At 37.9% G+C, this 20,839-nt stretch overlaps 1 protein-coding gene across 13 annotated transcripts in view; it reads left to right on the top strand.

The window, feature by feature from the left end:
- The window catches only part of LOC117409200 (protein furry homolog-like), a 207,520-nt gene that overhangs the window by 165,582 nt on the left and 21,099 nt on the right, over positions 1-20,839 (top strand). For 9 of the 13 annotated variants that reach the window (XM_058997432.1, XM_058997427.1, XM_058997395.1 and 6 more), the window contains 16 exons: positions 1,095-1,207; positions 1,694-1,844; positions 1,923-2,041; positions 2,174-2,359; positions 3,869-4,070; positions 4,218-4,339; positions 6,386-6,573; positions 7,068-7,162; positions 7,777-8,381; positions 10,236-10,333; positions 10,481-10,651; positions 11,098-11,238; positions 13,421-13,621; positions 15,264-15,425; positions 17,794-17,868; positions 19,826-20,002. In XM_058997432.1, coding sequence (XP_058853415.1) covers positions 1,095-1,207; positions 1,694-1,844; positions 1,923-2,041; positions 2,174-2,359; positions 3,869-4,070; positions 4,218-4,339; positions 6,386-6,573; positions 7,068-7,162; positions 7,777-8,381; positions 10,236-10,333; positions 10,481-10,651; positions 11,098-11,238; positions 13,421-13,621; positions 15,264-15,425; positions 17,794-17,868; positions 19,826-20,002 — 2,806 coding nt within the window. The remainder of the gene's footprint in view (positions 1-1,094; positions 1,208-1,693; positions 1,845-1,922; positions 2,042-2,173; positions 2,360-3,868; positions 4,071-4,217; positions 4,340-6,385; positions 6,574-7,067; positions 7,163-7,776; positions 8,382-10,235; positions 10,334-10,480; positions 10,652-11,097; positions 11,239-13,420; positions 13,622-15,263; positions 15,426-17,793; positions 17,869-19,825; positions 20,003-20,839) is intronic. The other 4 variants (XM_034014855.3, XM_058997406.1, XM_034014844.3 and 1 more) reach the window with 1 other exon arrangement.

Genomic DNA, 20,839 nt, shown 5'->3' with positions numbered 1-20,839 from the left:
TGGTATACGCCTAGTTGGTCAGGGGTTCATCCTACAGCAAGATAATGACCCAAAACATACCTCCAGGCTATGTCAGAACTACCTTAGAAGAAAAGAACAAGACGGTAGGCTTCAAATCATGGAATGGCCAGCACAGTCTCCAGACTTAAACCCCATCGAGCTGGTTTGGGATGAAATGGACAGAAGGGTGAAAGCAAAGCAACCTACAAGTGCAACACATTTGTGGGAACTTCTGCAACAGTGTTGGGAAGAAATTTTCCGAACAATATTTGATTTCCATTGTAGAAAGAATGCCACGAGTGTGTTCGGCTGTTATATCTGCAAAAGGTGGCTACTTTGAGTCAAAAATTTAGATTAAATTTTGTTAAACAAAACGATTCCATGATTTCTTTTTTATCTCCAATTGTTTATTTGTTCTATGGTTTAATTTCAGAGTACATTGAGACATTAAACTGCATAAATTTCAATAAAAACTGGAAAAATGGAGGTGTTCTAAAACTTTTGACCGGTAGTATGTATGTATGTATGTATGTATGTATGTATGTATGTATGTATGTATGTATGTATGTATGTATGTATATAAGTACCAACTATTTCTTTCCTTTGCAATAACAAATAGAAAAGCAATATTATCTTTATTTCCAATGATGCATTCACAACCCAATTATATCACGTTTATTGTGTAGCCATTATTGGAACTGACTAAGGAATGTGATTTCATTTACACCTAATACAATACATATTCTTAAGTGGTTTTAGTATTCTTGTGATTAAATGCAACAGGTCTTGTAACTGCTAGCTTTCTTCCTGTTAAATCCTAAAACCTCCTGACTTACTAAACTTTAGCTTCAAATGAGGCAGTTGCTGACAACATTTAGTCAACCAAGACATTCTGGTTTTACTGTTCAGTGTTCCAGTGAAACAACACAAATTTAAAAAGCTGCATACACGTAGAATGTGAAATCTGTAAGGGATAGATATATGCACACAGCTGTACCTATAGAAATTCAGTATATTTGTGGGAGGGCTGAAAAGGTATTCACGTTTTTCAACAATTCTTTAATGCTGCATGCTGTGTAATTTTGTTATTCCAGTTCCATCCACCTGGACATCTACAGTGGCTTGAACAGTAACCTGAACAGGCAGCATCATCGTCTGGAGTCCCGCTACAGCAGCAGTTCTGGGGGGTCTTACGAAGAGGAAAAGAGTAAGCACAGCTCACTTCACTCACAAAAATGACAAGACATTAGCCAAAAGGATTGTCTACCAGACTTTGTTTTCACCTCGTCATTTAGGATTGAATATTTATGAATAATAATCTAACAACCTCATAGCAGAAGAGTTTTGAGCAGTTTCATAATCTCACGATAGACGTCTAGGGTTGTATAAGCTTCTAACCTTTGTAGAGCTAATAAATAACAGTACCAGTAGCTCTACTTAGGTTAGTAAGTCATACAGTATACAGACCCTTTTAAGATCTTGAAACTCTCAACAGTTGCTTAGGCTTCAACCAGCCTCACGTGATCCAATGCTAAAATAGTTTAAAAAACCTCTTTTTCAGCTTAAGACGCAACTATTTTCTTTCAGTTATCTAGCAAATATATACAGCTGTATTGGATGTGTGGTATGGTGTGTTTGTGGTAAGCAGTAATTGTGATGTTAATGTCTAGTTGATTCTCTGTATACTTCCCAGGTGATTCAATGCCACTTTATGCAAACTGGCGGTTGAAGGTGATGGAGCGCAATCACCCGGAGCCCCTTCCCTTCCCTCCCACTGGAGGCTGCTGGTCCCCACTGGTGGATTACCTGCCAGAGACTACAACCCCTGGAGTCCCTCTACACAGGTAATTGGGGATACTTTCTGCATACAAGAAAGTAGTGCTTTTATCTAATGGGTCAATAACTTTGCATCAACATTTCAGTGTGGTGTTTTCCAGGTGTAACATAGCAGTGATCCTCTTGACTGATCTGATAGTTGACCATGACGTAAAGGTGGAATGGGGAGGCTACCTACACCTCCTGCTGCATGCAATTTTCATAGGTAATGCAGATGGTTAATCTAGTTGTTTTCTTTACTGGTGAGCATAGTGTATTTATCAGCATTACTGCCAAGTAATGCATTTATTATGTACATTTTTTGTTACAAATTTGATTCCATGTATTTGTTCACTAGGCTTTGACCACCAGCATCCAGAGGTGTATGAGCACTGCAAGAGGCTGCTTATGCACCTGCTGATTGTGCAGGGGGGCAACAGCAACGTCCAGTCTCTGGCCTCTGTGCTACTTCGGAACAGAGAGTTCAACGAACCCAGAGTTCTTACTGTCAAACAGACTCCTCACGTTGAGTACAACTTCACTGGTGAGTGTGTGGAAGAGAGCAGCCCGTAGGGAACGGGAATGCCTAAAAAGACACCGTTGCTGATTTATAAAGAAGACATGCTACAGTATAAACCTAGGGGTTCAAATGCAAGTAATTGGGCAGCTCTCATGAGTGGACTGTCAGAAAAGATTTGGTCCACATTGAGATTAATATAATAATAATTACCAGATGGAGTAACCCTTTTAAACAATAAACAGGAGCAGCAGGGCTCAGTAAATACTAGACTAGGCTGTGTGTCACTTCTGAATGCTTTTATTTGTTCAAGGTTACTTCATGTATGCTTTTACAATATTGTACATAAACCTAAACATATATTACATAAACATACTACAGTGTGCTGACAAAAGGTAGCACCAGTAACACCAAGTAAACACAAATTACTTTAAAAAAGTATTGTACTTCCAAAAAACACTCCAATGCTAATATATGAATTTGTTATGCAAGACAAACACAACACATTTTTTTCACTCAAAATATTTGCATTCACTATGAATATGATAAGAGTGAGTAGGATGATTGAGTTACAATTAACAAATTTGATTTCAACAATTCATGATCTCCATTTGGAGTCAGCATTTGTAAATTCTTGGTCACATGCAGACTTGTTGAACACTTATTTGAACCCCTGTATATTCTGGTAGTAAGAATGACTGCTGCATGGTTTGTTTTCAAATAATTGGCATTTTCTTTCCAGCAGGAGGGAGCAATATTTACTGTTTAATAAACATGATTTTTTCATAACTTTGAAAAGTGTTTATGAACAGTGCTTTTAATAAAGAGTAACCGGTTTCAGTAATCAAAGTGGTCTTTACAATAGTCCTTAACAAAACATTCCTTAACGTAGCCCTCAAAGTCGATATGCCCAATGCTCCTAGAAACTAGATGTCTGATGACTAAGAACAAACTAAACAAATTGTATGTTTTAAAGGAAAATACTTGACTGTTGTTGTATAATTGTTTGATTTTGTACTCTTTTTAAAATACTACTGTAATATTAAGCCTTTTCCAAGACAGGGTTTAATCTGAATCTGAAATATGAGGGAGCTGAGGAGTTGGTGACAGCTTCCCTTTTAAAAGAAAACTACTTATCATCCTATTTTTAAATATGAAATGGTACGACAGATTATAAAAGTAGGTTGTTTGAATGGTTGAAACTCAAATATGTATTGCAGAGAATTTCCTTTTTTTCTTTCTTTTTTGTGTGGAATATCAATTATAAGGTATTGAGAGGTTTTTCCCCTTTAATTTATCAATGTTTACCTTAAACAGTGAAAATATTTGTATCATTCTGTTTTAAATAATGCCACATGGTGGCAGTATTGTTTATTCTGAAGAGACGAACTAGACCAGGAAAGTATTGTCCCTTTTATGTTAGAGTTGGGTTTGAAACAGGAAGAGTAAAATGTAATACGAAAATTAATGAAGAAATATAAACAATAAATAAGCAACAAAACTATCCTGGTCAATAAATTCCTTGTGCTGTTCTAGGTGTCAATGATTTTCTGCCCGATTGCCAGCCATCCCCAATGACAGACTCAGGACTCAGCTCAAGTTCTACCTCTTCTAGTATCAGCTTAGGAACCACCAGCACTGCCATTCCTCACCTCACTGCCACCATCCTAAACGAGGTGGACATTTCAGCAGACCAGGACAAGAAAGTGAAAGCACTGATTGAGTTCATCACCTCGAGGTAAAATGGTTGTTGTGTTTTGTTTGTTCTTTCAGCGTCTGTGTCAAATTGTTTGAAAAATCAGTGTATTTTAAGCTTTCTTCTAGAACCTGGTTGAGTTGTATTTCAATATAAACATTTTATGGAATGTTTTTTATCTCCATACAGAAAGCGAGGACCTCTGTGGAATCATGAGGATGTTTCTCCGAAGAACCCCAGCATTAAGAGTGCTGAACAGTTGACTGTGTTTCTGAAACACGTGGTGGCGGTGTTTAAACAGACTCAGTCAGGTAGTCCTGCTGGAAACTCATTAGTGGGAGTTGCCACTGGTTGCTTTTAAGTTTCTATTACTTCTTTAACAAGTGAGAAATTCCTCTGTAAGGGATCAGAGGAACACCAAATAAAGTTGTATTAGCAGACATTTCATTTATAAGCACTGCAAGGTGCTATTGTTTTTGTAGATGGGTATTTTGTAATACAGTGCACTCCGTTTATAAGAATCACATCCGTCCCAGATGATTTGATTCTTATAAGCGGTTGATTCTTAAAAGCGGACCGATATGATTACTGTGATGAAGTGCTGCAGAATCAGTATGCTAGGTTGAGAATAAGAGCTTTGTTCCCTGCAGTGTAATGGGTTGACCACTAGATGTCATGAGTTCCCGCATGTATGCACACCTCTGAAAAATCCAGTTGCTTGTTTCCTTAACGAATTATGGATAATGGTCAATTTGTTAACTGCTTGTTAAAGTTAATGACACCTTGATAAAAAGGGCTTAGCTGATAGCTTTGTGATGGGGGTATAGAGGAGTAAGGAAGTGGAAGCATGCATGCATTGCGGAAGCAGAAGAGAAAGAACCTAAAACCGAAGAGCAAGCAGTACTACACTGTGCAAATAAGTAAAGTAGTCACAGTATATGTGTAGTTCAGGGGGGGAACATATGAACTGTTTTGATTTGTATTTGTTTAGTTTGGTAAACGGTTTATCTGTCCTGGCGTCAGACAGGGACCACACAAAGTATTGTTTAGTTTGTGCGCCAACTGAGAGCTAGCTTTATTTTGAATTATTAGAAGTTGTTTCTCCACCGCACTGTGAGAAAAATAAAACCAACATTGGTTTTAAAGTGTAAATCAAAACTCCAGCCTGATCATTTACACTGCCCTTGGCCACTCTGTCACATTACAGTTAGCAAAAACGTGCCATCAGCAGTTTAAATACAGTATACAAATGTCAGTGGTGCTCAATCACTGAGGAAAATACATCAAAACAAGTCCTCGTGGGTAAGCAACTTGTTATATGATCACGATTATGTTTACTCAAGGCTGCAGAATCCTATTTTACTACAGTATACTTGAGAAGCGATCATTTCGTGAGGGTGCCTAGTTTAACCTCCCATGTGCTGTTACATGTAATGGCTTTTGAATTAAAAAGACACTACAGTACAGTATTTTACTGTCACGACTACCACAGTTTTTCACTAAGCGGAGATGAAAAGCTCTGCAATCCCCCCCCCTCCTCCTCACCACGCTGCAGTCCCACTCCCTCTACATGCATATCGCTCAATAACACTGATGTACTCAGTATGTATTCAGTGAATGTGTTTTTACTTTATTGAAACACATTTTCACTAACAGAGAACACAAAAAACATACCTGCACAATACAGTGGCACAGTCATGTTTGAGTACAAACTTTTCCAGTGTTCCCTGCGTCATTGCACGGTCACGCTGCGTACGTGGCTAATCACACGAGATGTGATCAAATTCAAAAAACGCTTTATTGGCTGTACACGTCTTTGCACTTGATACAGGACCATATTACATGCAGTCAGTTTGCCCCGAATTAATTCTTAGAAGCGGATTGCTTGATTCTTACAAGCTGATTATTTTAGCATGGTTTCTTAGCAGACGCCCTTATCCAGGGCGACTTACAATCGCAAGCAAATACAAATACATTCAAGTGTTACAATATAAGTCCTGTTGTTTGCCCCTGTCAATGGCTGCTTTACAGTTTATTTTCCAAAAGCATGAAAGCAGAACATGGAGTAATTTGCAACTGAAAAAAGTGTGCCTGATATGGAATAATAGTTAAACTGATGCTGTATGTAATTACTGTAATTTACCACTACTGATTCCTGCAGTGGTACCAGTACAGGTTAATCTAACACAATTCATTCAGAGATAATATTAGTTAAATTGCAGCTATTCTAAAAACAGAGGGCCATTATAGTTCATACCTGCTGTACAATATCTTGTTTATGATGGTGCTCAAACACCTCCATCTGAGTGGAATGTTGGGGTTCAACAATATCCCTCTGTTTTATTTCCTCTTTCAAGGTTTTCAGTTGGAGCAGCTTCTTAGTGAAGTGTCACTACAGACAGCACTGTCCTGTTCCTCTCGGCACTATGCTGGACGCTCCTTCCAGATATTCAGAGCTCTGAAGCAGCCTCTCACAGCAAACACGCTTTCAGACGTTCTGTCAAGACTGGTGGAGACTGTTGGAGATGCAGGGGAAGAAGCTCAGGTAAGGCTTTCTTAGAATCCTAACTTCACTGAGGAGTATCCTAGCGCTAGAACCCTCATGCCTTTACACTGAATATTAGTCATAGGCTATGACTCGGATCACTTACTAAACTAAATATCTAACATAGAATGTACTCAAAAAATTGGTTTTTGTAATGTTTACTGCCTAGACAGGTATCCCATGGAACATTTTGGCAGTCGCCCTTGGTAAAATGAAGAATAAAAATCCCACAAAGTCATTCTGCATTGTGATTCAATATTTTGATGGAAGGTTTGCTTGTTAGATTATTTGCATATATTTGAAGAGGAGATGATTCTCTATTCATGGATACTAAGGTGTTTAGTAAGCAAGTTGGGAAAAACAAGCAACAACTGTCACAAACTGGCACGTGTGATTGTATACTCCTAGAGACTACACGTGCTAGATTAGTATAAGCCTACGATTTTTCTTTTTCTTTGACACCCTTGTTTGAGCTTCCCAATCATGTTTTGCAGGGTTTTGTGATTGAACTGCTGCTTACCCTGGAGTCGGGCATTGATACTCTGGCAGAGACGATGAAGAATTACGATTTGCTGTCTGCACTTTCTCAGTATGTGTTGCTTATTCTGTTTGAATCTGTTTTATTGTTCAAATTATTGTTGGATAACATGCTGTCACTCAGTGAGTCACAATGCAGTTAAGGATGTGACTCTGTCCTCTTCAACATATATTCTTTGTGATTGTGATTTTGAGTTAAATTGAAATCACATTGGTTGGATATAAAATATTCTGTCACAACCAGAATTCTAAGCATTTGGTAAATGTTTGTTATTTGTAGTCACAGTGCACAGATCTGATGGAATATAATGAGCTGTCTAATACAGTAATCTATGTGAAGGCAAATCATTTTTTCTGGATTGTTCCCTATTGTGAAGGCAGCATGGAGCCCTTGCTTAATCCGTGAATACTGAAATAACTAGTAGCCTTTAAGAATACTTGTAGTATTTCCTTTTTTCTTTTAAAACCATGCTCTGAACTTTATCCCAATATTGTTTCAATATTTGCCTTTTTGAGTTAAAACAATAAAATGATGCAGCGTTGTTTGTTTGTTTTCCCCACAGGAAAATCACAGACCCCCACTTTATGGTTAAAATGTATTATACTTTTTTAATTCATATAATTATAATAAATAAATGAATTGAGTTTATTTGTTTTTTTATACAGAGCATCATACCATGATCCTTTTCTGGGGACTAAGTTTGCAGCTAACAGAAAGAGCACTGGACAACTGAACCTAAGCACAAGCCCAATGAGCAGCAGCAACTTCCATACCCATTACAACCACGCACGAAGCAACTCTTTACGAGCCAGTTTAATCGGGGACCGCAAGAGCGACCAGCGACGGAGTAACACACTGGATTTAATAGATGGTCGAATGAACCACGGCAGCTTAGCAAGGACTAGAAGCCTCTCCTCTCTGCGAGAGGGAGGGGTCTCTGATGTGCAGCCTACCATTGACCCCGCTAACCTGATGGCTACTATCTTCTGGATCGCTGCCTCCTTGCTGGAGTCGGACTACGAGTTTGAGTACCTCCTGGCTCTCAGATTGCTGAACAAGCTGCTGAGCCAGCTGCCCCTGGATCGGTCGGAGAGCCGGGAGAAGATTGAGAAGGTGCAGAGCAAGCTCAAGTGGTACAACTTTCCTGGGCTGCAGCAGCTGCTCTTGAAGGGATTCACCTCTGCCTCCACACAGGAGCTGACCATCCATCTCCTCAGCAAGCTCATCACGCTCTCCCGACACACACTGGTGGATCCCTCCCAAGTGGCAGGTAATCATTCAACACATTGAATAGCATCCGATTTCCCCCTCCCACCACTTCTATGTGAAGTGTATTGAATGATCACGTTTCTAAATGGATTGCTTGGTTTAAAGTGTTATGCAAAACATAGTAATCCATGTAACCCATTCCCCTAGTGTTTTTCAATCCTTGCTAGTGGTTCTGAGATATATTGCTTCAAAATGAGTTGTTGGAGCCAACCGAAGAAAGGTTAAAATGTCTGGCATAATTATTTTCCCTTTATGAGGCTAACTTTGAACCTTGTATTTACAGTAACAGACAAAAGTATTGGCACGCTACGCTTGTTATACCATAATTTAAGGTAACAGATTAAGTAAACTTGAACCACTTTTTAATAAAACAAAAAGGAAAATAACAATATCTAGTAATTTAACAAATAATCTTTATCAAAAAACAAACAAACTGCTTTAGTATTTCATGTGTCCTCCTTTTGCTTTCAGACCTTTATGATAATTCTTAACCAGTATGTTACATCTTGTTGGTGAAATTTGGGCCCATTCAGTCTTGCATATTTCCTTCAGCTCAAGCAGATTAGACACAAATTCCAAAGTATTTCTATTGGATTGAGATCTGGTGATTGCAAAGGGCTTTCCAGAACCTTTACCTTTGTTTTCTTCAAGAATGTCTGCCAATCAGCCTATGAGCAGAGGGTATCGTTGTACTTGTAGAATGTTGAGATACATAGCTGCATTAATTTGATCTTCAATCACATGAATGTCTCCATTCCCTGAACTGCTGAAACACCCCCGTATCATGATCAAACCAGGTACAAGGTTTTCTTCAATGAAGGCTTTCCCTTTTTTTTTTTTTTTTTTTCTCCAAACATACTGTGGTCTATCATTGGGGGGGGGGTCGTTTTAGTTTCATTGGACCAGAAAATTTAGTTGAATGTTTCATATTTCTTGGCAAATATTTAGATGGCTTGTCTACGTGAATACAACTGTTCTGTTTTCAGGTGCCCTTGTACAGTTCTTTCATGCACTATTGTGCCTGATGATTCTAAATCTTTCTTTAAGTCCTTGGCTGTTAATCTTGGATTTTTTTGTAGCTGCTCAGACAATTCTCCTACCTACTGTACCTGTAATTTTCTTAGACTGTCCTCTTCTTTCAAACGTCTCAGTTGTATTTGTTCTGTGGCACTTGATTTATTGCTGTGATTGTGGATTTTGGTATTCCATATTTCTTTGATAGTGGTTTGTAGCCATTTCCTTTGTTGCAGTTTGCCAAGAGTGCTTTTCTCAAATGTGAATCCAACTCCTTTATCTTGACCATCATCTGCTGTGTTGCCAAAACGTTCTTCTTCAACAGATATTGGAAATAATTACCTTTTTTCTGGCTGTTGACTTTATAATGCTGTTCAATTACTATGTAATGGTTTTCAATCAATTGAATTAGTTCAATTGATTTTTTACAGACTTTTAATGTGCCAATACTTTTGTGATGAACAAATATATTTAAAATTGCTTAAGTGCTTTTGTGTTTTTATAAAGATTGTTTAACTACCACAGATTTTGTATTTTGGTCTTTGTCATGTTAATTAGTGACTAATGTTCACTAAATGCTTGTATTTAAGATGTTTTCTTGAATTGTCTTATATTAGAGTGCCAATACGTTTCTCTGCAACTGTATGAGTCTGGACAAGTAGGCCTATGCAATGATTGATTTTGTATTCATCTACAGTAATAATTATTCTTCAGGGGGAAAAAAAGAGAAACTTGTATATTAATTAATTATTATAACAAACCTTCCATGCCATTCCAGGCTTTTTGAATTCCCTCCGTGTCAGTTTGTTTTGTGTGTCTGACTTTGTTTGTTTACTTTCAGGTTTCCCGTTAAATATCTTATGCCTTTTGCCTCACCTAATACAACATTTTGATAACCCCACCCAGTTCTGCAAAGAAACGGCTGACAAAATTGCAAAGGTAAGTATCAAATTAAAATATACTGTCCTGTGATGGAACTAGGTCATGGTTCATAATCCTAAATCAGTGAGTTCTGGGAAAAGCTCTAAAATGCTGTTAGTGTCAGTGCAATACAACATTGTTGTATAAAGTGTGCTTTTCTTACAGGTCTGTGCAGAAGAAAAGTCAGCTACTCTCTCCAATCTCGCTCACATGATGAGTTTGTATAGCACACACAGTTATTCACGAGATTGTTCCAACTGGATTAATGTGGTGTGCAGATATCTTCATGACTCGTTCTCTGAGATTACCTTCAACCTGGTCACTTATCTAGCTGAGGTAATTTATAGTACTTCTTGGGATTGGTAATGTTGTTGGCTGGGTCTTTGATGTATTAGATCCATGCAAAATTGCAGGCTTAGATATGACATTTGTTTCTAGTTAATTGAATCATCTCTGTAGTGGAGATTCATCAGTTTGTCAGTAATGGTTAAAAAAAATATATATTAATTTTAATACACATGTATTTGTACTTTGAAAATGTTATGTTGTGCATGTTGATTCTTCATAAAAAGGACAGATTGTATTTACCAAATGTGTGTTTGGTAGAGACACATCATTCATTTCCAAATCTGTAAATTAAAAACTGAAACCTTTCCTCTATGTTCACTGTAAAGGTATTTCTGTACACAAGTTGGTTTTGTGTTATTTGTGGTAACAGGATAGATACACTTATTGTCATATCATTTCTAAAATGTTTCACACAGCTCCTGTTTTTATTGTAGTTGTTGGAAAAGGGCTTGTCCAGCATGCAGCAGTCCCTACTGCAGATCATACACAGCCTTCTGAGTCACATTGACCTCTCTGCAGCTCCAGTAAAGCCATTTAATCTGGAAATCATGAAGATTATCGGGAAGTATTTGCAGGTGTGGTTTTACTCGAATTAAAGAATGCTTACTATTTTGTCAGATTTATTATGTAATGCCCATATATTTAATAATTTATAAATGTTACCCATCTAAAAATAATATATAATAATCAGTAACAATTAATTTACTGGAAGAAGTTAACTATTTAACAATTAAATGTGTATTAAATGTTTATTAAATGCATACAAAATCTACTTCAAAGTAGACAGTCATTTTGACAAAAGGTATTTTGAATGTGTGAATTCCTATAATATAACTAGGTATGTAAGACCCTTTTATCAGTGTATTTAGGTATCACCAGGTTGGATACAAAATACCATTAACCTTCACATCAATTTGCAGCACAGTTCCTAGCGATGCCTTCCAGTATAATGCCACTACTGTCATCTGTCATTTCTCTTCTTGTTTGAACTCTTTTCTAAAATCATTCTTTAACCAATTAAAGAATGATCGCTACATTAGGAAATCTGCTTCAGGACTGAATAGTGATACAGCTGGAATGCTTAACAAATCGAACTATTCCCTTGTGCTTTAATTGGGTTGTAGAGTTGTAGAACCGCTCAGTGTTAATGTCAAGCACTCAGGAACAAAGACTATTTTTGCTGGCAGCGTTTAACTTGAAGAGCTGTTTTTTAAAGATTATTCTGATCTGTTAAAACAAACATCAATCCAGATAAAATTCTGCCTTCGCTTTTGTGTAAGCCATTTAGTAGGCATAGCCTGGGGTTAGAATGGCCTCACAATTGACAATGAGGACGTATCTTGTAAGCTTGGCTGTTTTATGCATTTCTTTTAGAAGAGAAGAAAGCAATCTCGAGGGCTAATGCTCCACTAAAAAGCATACCATTTACCGCAGTCCCTCGCTTATAAATATGCCTTTAATAGGGATGTGCTCTAATGATAAAAAATAATAGAGTTCAAGAGTCCAAATCCTAATTAAATGAGAGTGGGAATGTTGTGAAGGCTGTGTGTTATTGATAGCTGAGCACTTTGGTTATTGTGTTCTCATCAGGAGACAGCTGACAGCTCTATGATTTAATGCTGCCTTCATTTTTATGCAAGGCTGTCCTTGGTTCCATTCATATCTTCCAGGGTGGTTTAACCCTAGGAGGACTTGCCTTTCCTTTTACTCTAATTGAATGTAGCTGTCATGCAGCCTCTGAGTGTCAGACCCCCACACCCCCCGGATTGATGGAACATGGAACAGCAATTGGCCTTTGTTGTCACAGCCCAACATGTTTTGCGCAAACTCTGGCGATTAAAGCATTTCACACTTGAAAAAGCATCCGAGTCTTTGCAGTCCAAGAGAACACTCAGCTGTCAGAGGAAGCTGTCAGTTGTGTCAAATATCATTCTGAAAGTGTTTGCACATAAAGTGGGCACAGGAGGAAGATGCATCCAAACAGATCATTTATTCACAATCACATCCACAGCTCGGCTGCCAGGGCATGAAGCATTCCAAGTACTGTATACAAAACAATCAAGACAGAGGTTAAGTTATTAAAAAAAGGTTCCAGATCTCAAGTTTGAATGAATCTGTGATGAGCCTGCTTGTCCAGGTGTAGCAAATGTGGCTGATTGTCTATATGGAAACGATCAAGGTTGTCAAAGGCAACTGGCTAGAATAAGAAGCTTCAGAAGCACTTACAAGTAGCAGGATCAATGCTCTGCATATCATTGTGTATAATTGACTATATTGAGTTTACATTATTATATTATCCTTACATTATTAGTTGGAAAAGCCACATCGCTTTGTATTTCTGTCCAGCGTTGTAACTTCTGTGCTTCTCCTACCATGTATATGCTAACATTCTTGTGTTTGTTGATTGGATAGATCGGGAAATCAAATAGTAGTTAATAGTAATAATCACATTTTTGTTATTAATGACATAAATAATGTAGTATGTGTGTCCAGTAGATACTAAAGATTTTGTTGAAATCAACTTTGATTATATCTTCTGTACTTAAATTTTTCAAACATGTTGATGCACACATAATAACGGCTATAGTATAATTGGCAGTAGCTACTCCGCATTGGTGTCCATTTCGTATTATGATATGATTATAACTGTAACAATATATTTTCAACTTCTTATGCTGCTTTAGCAAGAAAGCTGAACACTGTGCATTTAAGATCCCATAGATTTACAATGGAAAACAATGATGCTGTTCTCCTTAGAGCCCGTACTGGAAGGAAGCGCAGAACATCTTGAAGCTGGTGGTGTCCCGCTCAGCAAGCCTGGTTGTGCCGGATGAGGTGCACAGATCATACAGCGGAGAATCCTCAGGGTCCCCAGAGATTGCCTTCACCAGAATCTTTAACAGCTCTTCAAAGGAATTGCCGGGGAAGACTCTGGACTTTCATTTTGATATCTCTGAGGTAAAGAGACGATTGAGGGGGATGTTTTTGCTACCAAATAAAATATATTAGTGTCAGCTACATAGGTCTCATATGTTAATTTTGAAAGAAACACATAACAAACATTACAGTAATCCGTTGTGTATCCGACTGCAGTGGGACAAGAGTAAGGGTGGATAAATGAATCCTGTTTTAAATAATATTATACACAGCTGTAACAATTACTATATTCATACAGTTACTGTTTTAAGATTCAGCTTTTATTAGAGAGCTCCCCTAAATCCCTTGTTTACAAAGATACAGGGTATTAATGCTTGTGACAGAGTAGCCATCTGCTGTGTGGGTGTGTGCATTTGCTGCTGAGTGACAGGCAGGAGATTGAAACAGAGGTTGAAGCTGACACGCCCCTGCAGGCGAACAGGATTTATTTACATATCAACACACTGAACAGCTCACGTGACACTACCAGCAATGGCAGTGCAAGGAGCACATACAAAAACTTGGTCGGATCTGCAATATCTGAACTAATCTTTTCTTTTCAATAATTATTATTATTTATCCAAGGCGACTTACAGAGACTAGGGTGTGTGAACTATGCATCAGCTGCAGAGTCACTTACAACAACATCTGGCTTGCTCAGGGTCATACAGTGAGCCAATGAGTGAGCCGTGATTTGAACCAGGGACCTCGGTTACAGCCCTTTTCTTTAACCACTGTACCACACAGCCTCCTGTAAACTAACGTAGCTGAAGAGATTGATTGTGGCAGATAACTGATTTACTGTGTTTTATTTTAAAACATGAAATCTACATGGTACTAGATTTAAGTTAAAGAAAGTTCTCAGTTTCATGCCTTATTCTCAGGCTATTTATTAAACTTGCACTTCCTGGGCCAATTCACCGCAGCACTGTCTTCGAGGTCAAGCATCTTATTGGCTGCAAAGCAGAGGTGAAGCAGCTGGTTGGTTAATGACAGGAAAGAAACCATTGAAAGAGTGGGGACATTACAACCTCCAGGTGAAATGACCAAGCAAGTGCAACACTAAACATGGCTTGGAGATGGAGATTTCTTTAAACCAGACCTAATGTTTATTTTTTATTTTTATAAAAATGCATATTTACTGTAACATACTCCTTTCTGGACATTTGAGACATATTTACAGTATGATAAATGGAAGTGTACAGCACTTTGTAATGATCTAGTCTATTTGTTTTCTTAATGTAACAGTTGTATTGTAATAGCTTTGGTATAGTGTATATGTTACAGTTTGAATATTGGCAAATCTCAAGATTTACTGGTAAATGTCCGAAATAAACATAACGCTGTACTTCGGACATATACAGGTTAACCTCAAGAATAACCAAGTGGCTGGCTAATGACCGAAAGTCTTTCTAATCGCCTTTGTGCATTTATTCTCAATTGTGCATTACTGTAAGCTCATTAATGATTATTTTGTTAATCAAAAATTTGTATGCAGAAATAAATACATTCTTCAATGATATACCTTAATAATTCTGGACATTTACCACCTTACTTGGTAAATGTTGACAGTTACCAGTAAAACTTAGTTTTACATGATTCAAACTTTTATGGTAACATGTTTTTCAATGTAAGTCGTTATCTGTCTAATGTAATGAAACATTAATGTGTCCTCTTTCCCCAGACGCCAATCATAGGGCATAAATATGGAGATCAGCACAGTGCTGCAGGCCGGAATGGAAAGCCTAAAGTGATAGCTGTTACAAGAAGCACCTCCTCAACTTCATCAGGATCCAATTCAAATGGTCTGGTGCCAGTCAGCTGGAAGAGGCCACAGTTATCTCAGGTAGTACAACTCAACAGGATTTTCTGTACTGGTTAGATTGTAGACAAGAAGTCACATGCAATCTCTATGGTTGTATGTCAATCCTGGTGTATGTCCTAGAATCCTGACTTCACAGACCTAACAAATATATATATACAGGTGCTCCTCGACTTACAGCGCTTTGACTTACGACTCTTTTGCATTATTACCCTGCTTCGACTTTACGATATCGATATGGCATTTACGACACGGCGAGACACGAGTCATGCGTCATGTGCACATGCTCGGTGTCTGAGCAAAACCATGGCAGATCTATGACTTTCCCATTGGTCAAACTCACAAGACCTTCAACTGAAACAGAGAATACCTTCAACGGTGAATGTCCCGTCTCTGCTCGCTTATGATTGGACACCTGCATAACAAGGGGCAGATCTTTGACTCTCCCATTGGTTAAACCTACTCAGACCTTCAACTGTTTGTCCCGCCTCCACTCACTTATGATTGGACTGCCGCAGAGAAAATGCATATCTCTATTGGTTGATTTTATTTTATATAAAAAAATTAAATTCTACACAATTAAATTGTAACAAAAAATGGACCTGCTGTCGCCTCTTTAGTTGACTAATCAGTCTGATTAATCTGTTAATCGGAGCAACCCTAGTTAAAATGTCTGGCAAAAGGAGATGTAGAGGTATTAATTCTTATACTTCGTAGATGTCCCACGAAACAATCAGCTAAACTTTGTTTTTTCCGATGTACAGTTTGTTACACTTCACACAACCAATGCAGTGTACTATTCCTTTACTGGTGCAAGTAAAAAGTCTCATGAATAGTAAATTAAGATTTTGCCCCTTTGATTACTCTGTTATTGTAGGTGTATTTACAAGTAGCACAGTGCGACCTGTTGCATGGAAATGAGCCAACTAGGTTGCATGTTACTATGGACTAAATATTCTCTTAGATTTGTGTCTCTTTTGTAAGACATCAATGGTGGATTACTGAAAATAGGAGCTGTAGAGATCTTGTTGGAGAATAGTAAAATGTATTTGTATTTGTGTTGTATTTTTTGGTCACAGGATGATAGGTAAGAACTAGGGGGATACGCTTATTAGTATTCTGTGTGTTGCTTTTGTAGAAAGCATCTTTTCTGTTTATCCTTCTCTAATGGTTGTGTCTGGATAACCACAGTTTCTGAAAAATGCACATTTCATTTGTTTTCTTTAAAAAATCATCACTGCAAATGCATCTCAGTCTTAATAATTGGGATTATGGAATGGAGTTACGACAAGCTTTAGGAGTTGAAGAATCGTATCTCAGGTATGAATGAGAGTCTGTTTCTTTGTACATCTCCTGTTGTCAGACATTTCAATACAAATTACCACACTGCAGAGGACATCACAATGTGTGGGATAAATCACTGCTATGGGACAAATACAGCCAGGAAACAAAAAGAATGTGAATTCATTTTCAAATTAGGCACTTTGGAACCTTGTAATGAACATTATATATTTGAATCAATCCATAGAAATTCTGGCATGTGATTGGTTAAAACCTGATCACAAGACCAAAAATAGATCTAACTATTGCCCTTGTGATGCTGCTTACGGTCAATAGTTTTTTTTTTTACAAACGCCCTCAAATTACGTCCTCACGCTGAGCGTCCTTCCTGTCTACACACAACAAAGCAAAATGACAGACAACAGAAAATGAGTTACAAAATATACTACAAAGCAAAGGTGGTGCAAACACTACAGTCGTCATAGAAACTTTGCTTTCAGTGTTTTCTGACTCCTCTGAGAATTCTATGCCGCAGTGAGAAAGTCAGATGGACAGTTGTATGCCAAACAAACCTAATAACTATGCGCTAAGGACTTCAAAAACATAACTCTGCAGTAATGTTGTTGAAGCTGACACCCTGGGATCCTTCAAGAAGCTGCTGGATGAGATTCTGGGATCAATAAGCTACTAACAGCCAAACGAGCAAGATGGGCTGAATGACCTGCTCTCGTTTTGTAAACTTTCTTATTTTTTTATGTTCTAACTTTCTTGACTGATTCATGGACTACAGACCCCGGCTCATGGTGGTAAACTAAAGGCCCCTCGGGAAGAACTATAGTTACCTCCAGAGGACAATTTATTTCACCGCGGCTTCGGGCATTAGTCCCCTGTTGGTAACTACAGTTCTTTCCACTATACACCTCCTCTCCAGTCCATATTTACTAGCTTTTTAGTAAATAATACTGTTATTACAAAAGTAATCAAAGTATATAAAATGATACATTTTACTATATATGTTAACAGTGAATAGTCCAGTATTTCACCAAGGGGCTTGAGCAATCCTTGCTGTCATCAACAATATTACGGTCAACTAATCATCACTGTATTTCAGAGGAGAACCAGGGAGAAGCTGATGAATGTGCTTTCACTGTGTGGCCCGGAATCTGGTCTTCCAAAAAACCCATCGGTAGGTTGCTTACTCATGATTATGAATAAAAGATGCAGCATGTGTACTATATATATACAGTGCCTTGCATAAGTATTCACCCCCCTTGGACTTTCCCACATTTTGTAGTGTTACAACCTGGAATTAAAATGGATTTAATTGGGATTTTTACCATTTGATTTACACAACATACTTAACACTTTGAAGGTGCAAAATATTTTTTATTGTGACACAAAAGTTAATTAAACAAAAAAAAAAAAAGACATTTGTTGGTTGCATAAGTATTCACCCTCCTGAGTCAATACTTGGTAGAAGCACCTTTGGCAGCAATTACAGCTGTGAGTCTTTTTGGGTAAGTCTCTACCAGCTTTGCACATCTGGATCCTGCAAACTTTGCCCCTTCTTCTTGGCAAAATTGCACAAGCTCTGTCAAGTTGGATGGGGACCGTTGGTGAACAGCAATTTTCAAGTCTTGCCACAGATTCTCAATCGGATTGAGGTCTGGCCATTGACTGGGCCATTCTAAGACATTCAGGTTCTTGTTTTTAAACCACTCCAGTGTAGCTTTGGCTGTGTGTTTAGGGTCATTGTTCTGCTGGAAGGTGAACCTCCGCCCCAGTCCTAGGTCTCTTGCAGACTGAAACAGGTTTTCCTCTAGAATATCCCTGTATTTGGCTCCATCCATCTTGCCCTCAATCCTGACCAGTTTCCCAGTCCCTGCCGATGAAAAGCATCCCCATAACATGATGCTGCCACCACCATGCTTCACCGTGGGGATCGTGTTCTCATGGTGATGAGCAGTGTTGGCTTTGTGCCACACATAGCGTTTTGCGCTATGGCCAAAAAGTTTAATTTTGGTCTCATCAGACCAGAGAACCTTTTTCCACATGTTTGCTGTGTCTCCCACATGCCTTTTGGCAAAATCCAAACAGGATTTGATATGGGTTTTTTTCAGCAATGGCTTTCTTCTCGCCACTCTTCCATAAAGCCCAGCTTTGTGGAGCGTCCGGGTTATAGTTGTCCCATGGACGGTTTCTCCCATCTCAGCTGTGGATCTCTCCAGCTCCTTCAGAGTTACCATTGGCCTCTTGGTTGCTTCTCTGACTAATGCCCTCCTTACCTGGTCACTGAGTTTTGGTGGATGGCCTTTTCTAGGCAGAGTCGCGGTTGTGCCATATTCTTTCCATTTTTTAATAATGGATTTAACGGTGCTCCGGGGGATGTTCAAAGTTTGGGATATTTTTTTATAACCCAACCCTGATTGGTGCTTCTCCAGAACTTTATCCCGGACTTGTTTTGATAGCTACTTGGTCTTCATGATGCTGTTTGTTTAGATATGCTCTCTAACAAACTCTAGGGCCTTCCAGAAACAGGTGTATTTGATCTGAGATCATGTGACACTTTAATTGCACACAGGTGGACTCCATTCAACTAATTATGTGACTTCTGAAGGCAATTGGTTGCACCAGAGCTTATTTAGGGGTGTAACAGCAAAGGGGGTGAATACTTATGCAATCAAGACTTGTCAGTTTTTTATTTGTAAATCATTTTGAAAAATATGTAGATTTTTTTCCCCACATCGACATTATGGACTACTTTGTGTAGATCAGTGACAAAAATCCTAATTAAATCCATTTTAATTCCAGGTTGTAACACTACAAAATGTGGAAAAGTCCAAGGGCGGTGAATACTTATGCAAGGCACTGTGTGTGTATATATATATGTGTGTGTATATATATATATATATACATATATATATATATATATATATATATATATATATAATATATATATATATATATATATAATATATACACAGGTATATCTAATTTATATATATATATATATATATATATATATATATATATATATATATATATATAGTATACACACACACACATATTTAAGAATTATAACAAAATTTACAATTGGATCCAATTAACTGGTCAGATATTTTCCAAATCTGTCTCGTTTTCAGGTGGTATTTTCATCCAATGAGGACCTAGATGCAGGAGACCAGCAGACAAGCCTCATCTCCACCACAGAGGAGGCAATCCAAGAGGAGGGTACAGCAGTGGAAGACACCAGCAGTGAACAGCAGTTTGGAGTCTTCAAGGACTTTGACTTTCTAGATGTGGAGTTGGAAGATGCAGAGGTGAGATGTTTGGTCCCACTGGTGAGCGACAGCTTTAGAGTTCTGGAGACATCTACACTGGGACATGGTTCTGTCCATTTAGGTTCTGCCCTGAGAACAGATACTAATACATCTCTTTAAATAAGTGCAGACAAAACGTTCTTCTTCTTAGTCAGCTAAAGATCCTTAAAATAAAATAATCTCTCATTTATCCAGGCAACAGGTTCTTACTTTTGATGGTTATTGTCGTTAATAACTTAATATATTTATTTTTTTAAACAAACATTGAACAGCTGGGAACAGAAATTGAGCAACATTCACTTACTAAAAAAAACACTAAAAAACAGGAATTTAGTGGAGCGTGTAAATTATCCCATATTTCTAACTCAAATTTAATTATATTTTATGTGTTTTATTTAAACTCAAATAATGAATTAATGTTAGAACTGTGAAGCAACCCTAGCATTATACAAGTGATTAGAGATTGAAAGAAATCCTGTAGTTAGATCAAGAGTCTGAAGTGCCATGTTTTACATAATTAATCATACGAGATGACCTAAACTAAAACAAAATTGCACATAATAACATTTCAGATATGACCTTAAGCAACATTATTCCACTTGTAGTAAATGAAGGGAGACACTTCCTCAGACAACAGGGAAGTTCACTTAAGAGTTTCAACTGTTTCTTGCTGAGTGTATCTGTGTGTGCAGCGGCTCAAGTTTAAATGGGAGTCTTAGTGTCTTAAAGTGTCTGTTCCTTGTACGACTGTCACTGTTTTTTTTCTATTCTTTCTAATTCACTTGTCTCTTTCCTTTTTTGCTAACCAGGAGCTGCAGGTAAGTTGCAGCCTGGTGC

Source organism: Acipenser ruthenus, chromosome 2 (assembly GCF_902713425.1).
Source record: "Acipenser ruthenus chromosome 2, fAciRut3.2 maternal haplotype, whole genome shotgun sequence".
NCBI classification, from domain to species: Eukaryota; Metazoa; Chordata; class Actinopteri; order Acipenseriformes; family Acipenseridae; genus Acipenser; species Acipenser ruthenus.
The sequence above is the reverse complement of the archived record's forward strand: the minus strand, read 5'-3'. Positions and strand labels throughout refer to the sequence as shown.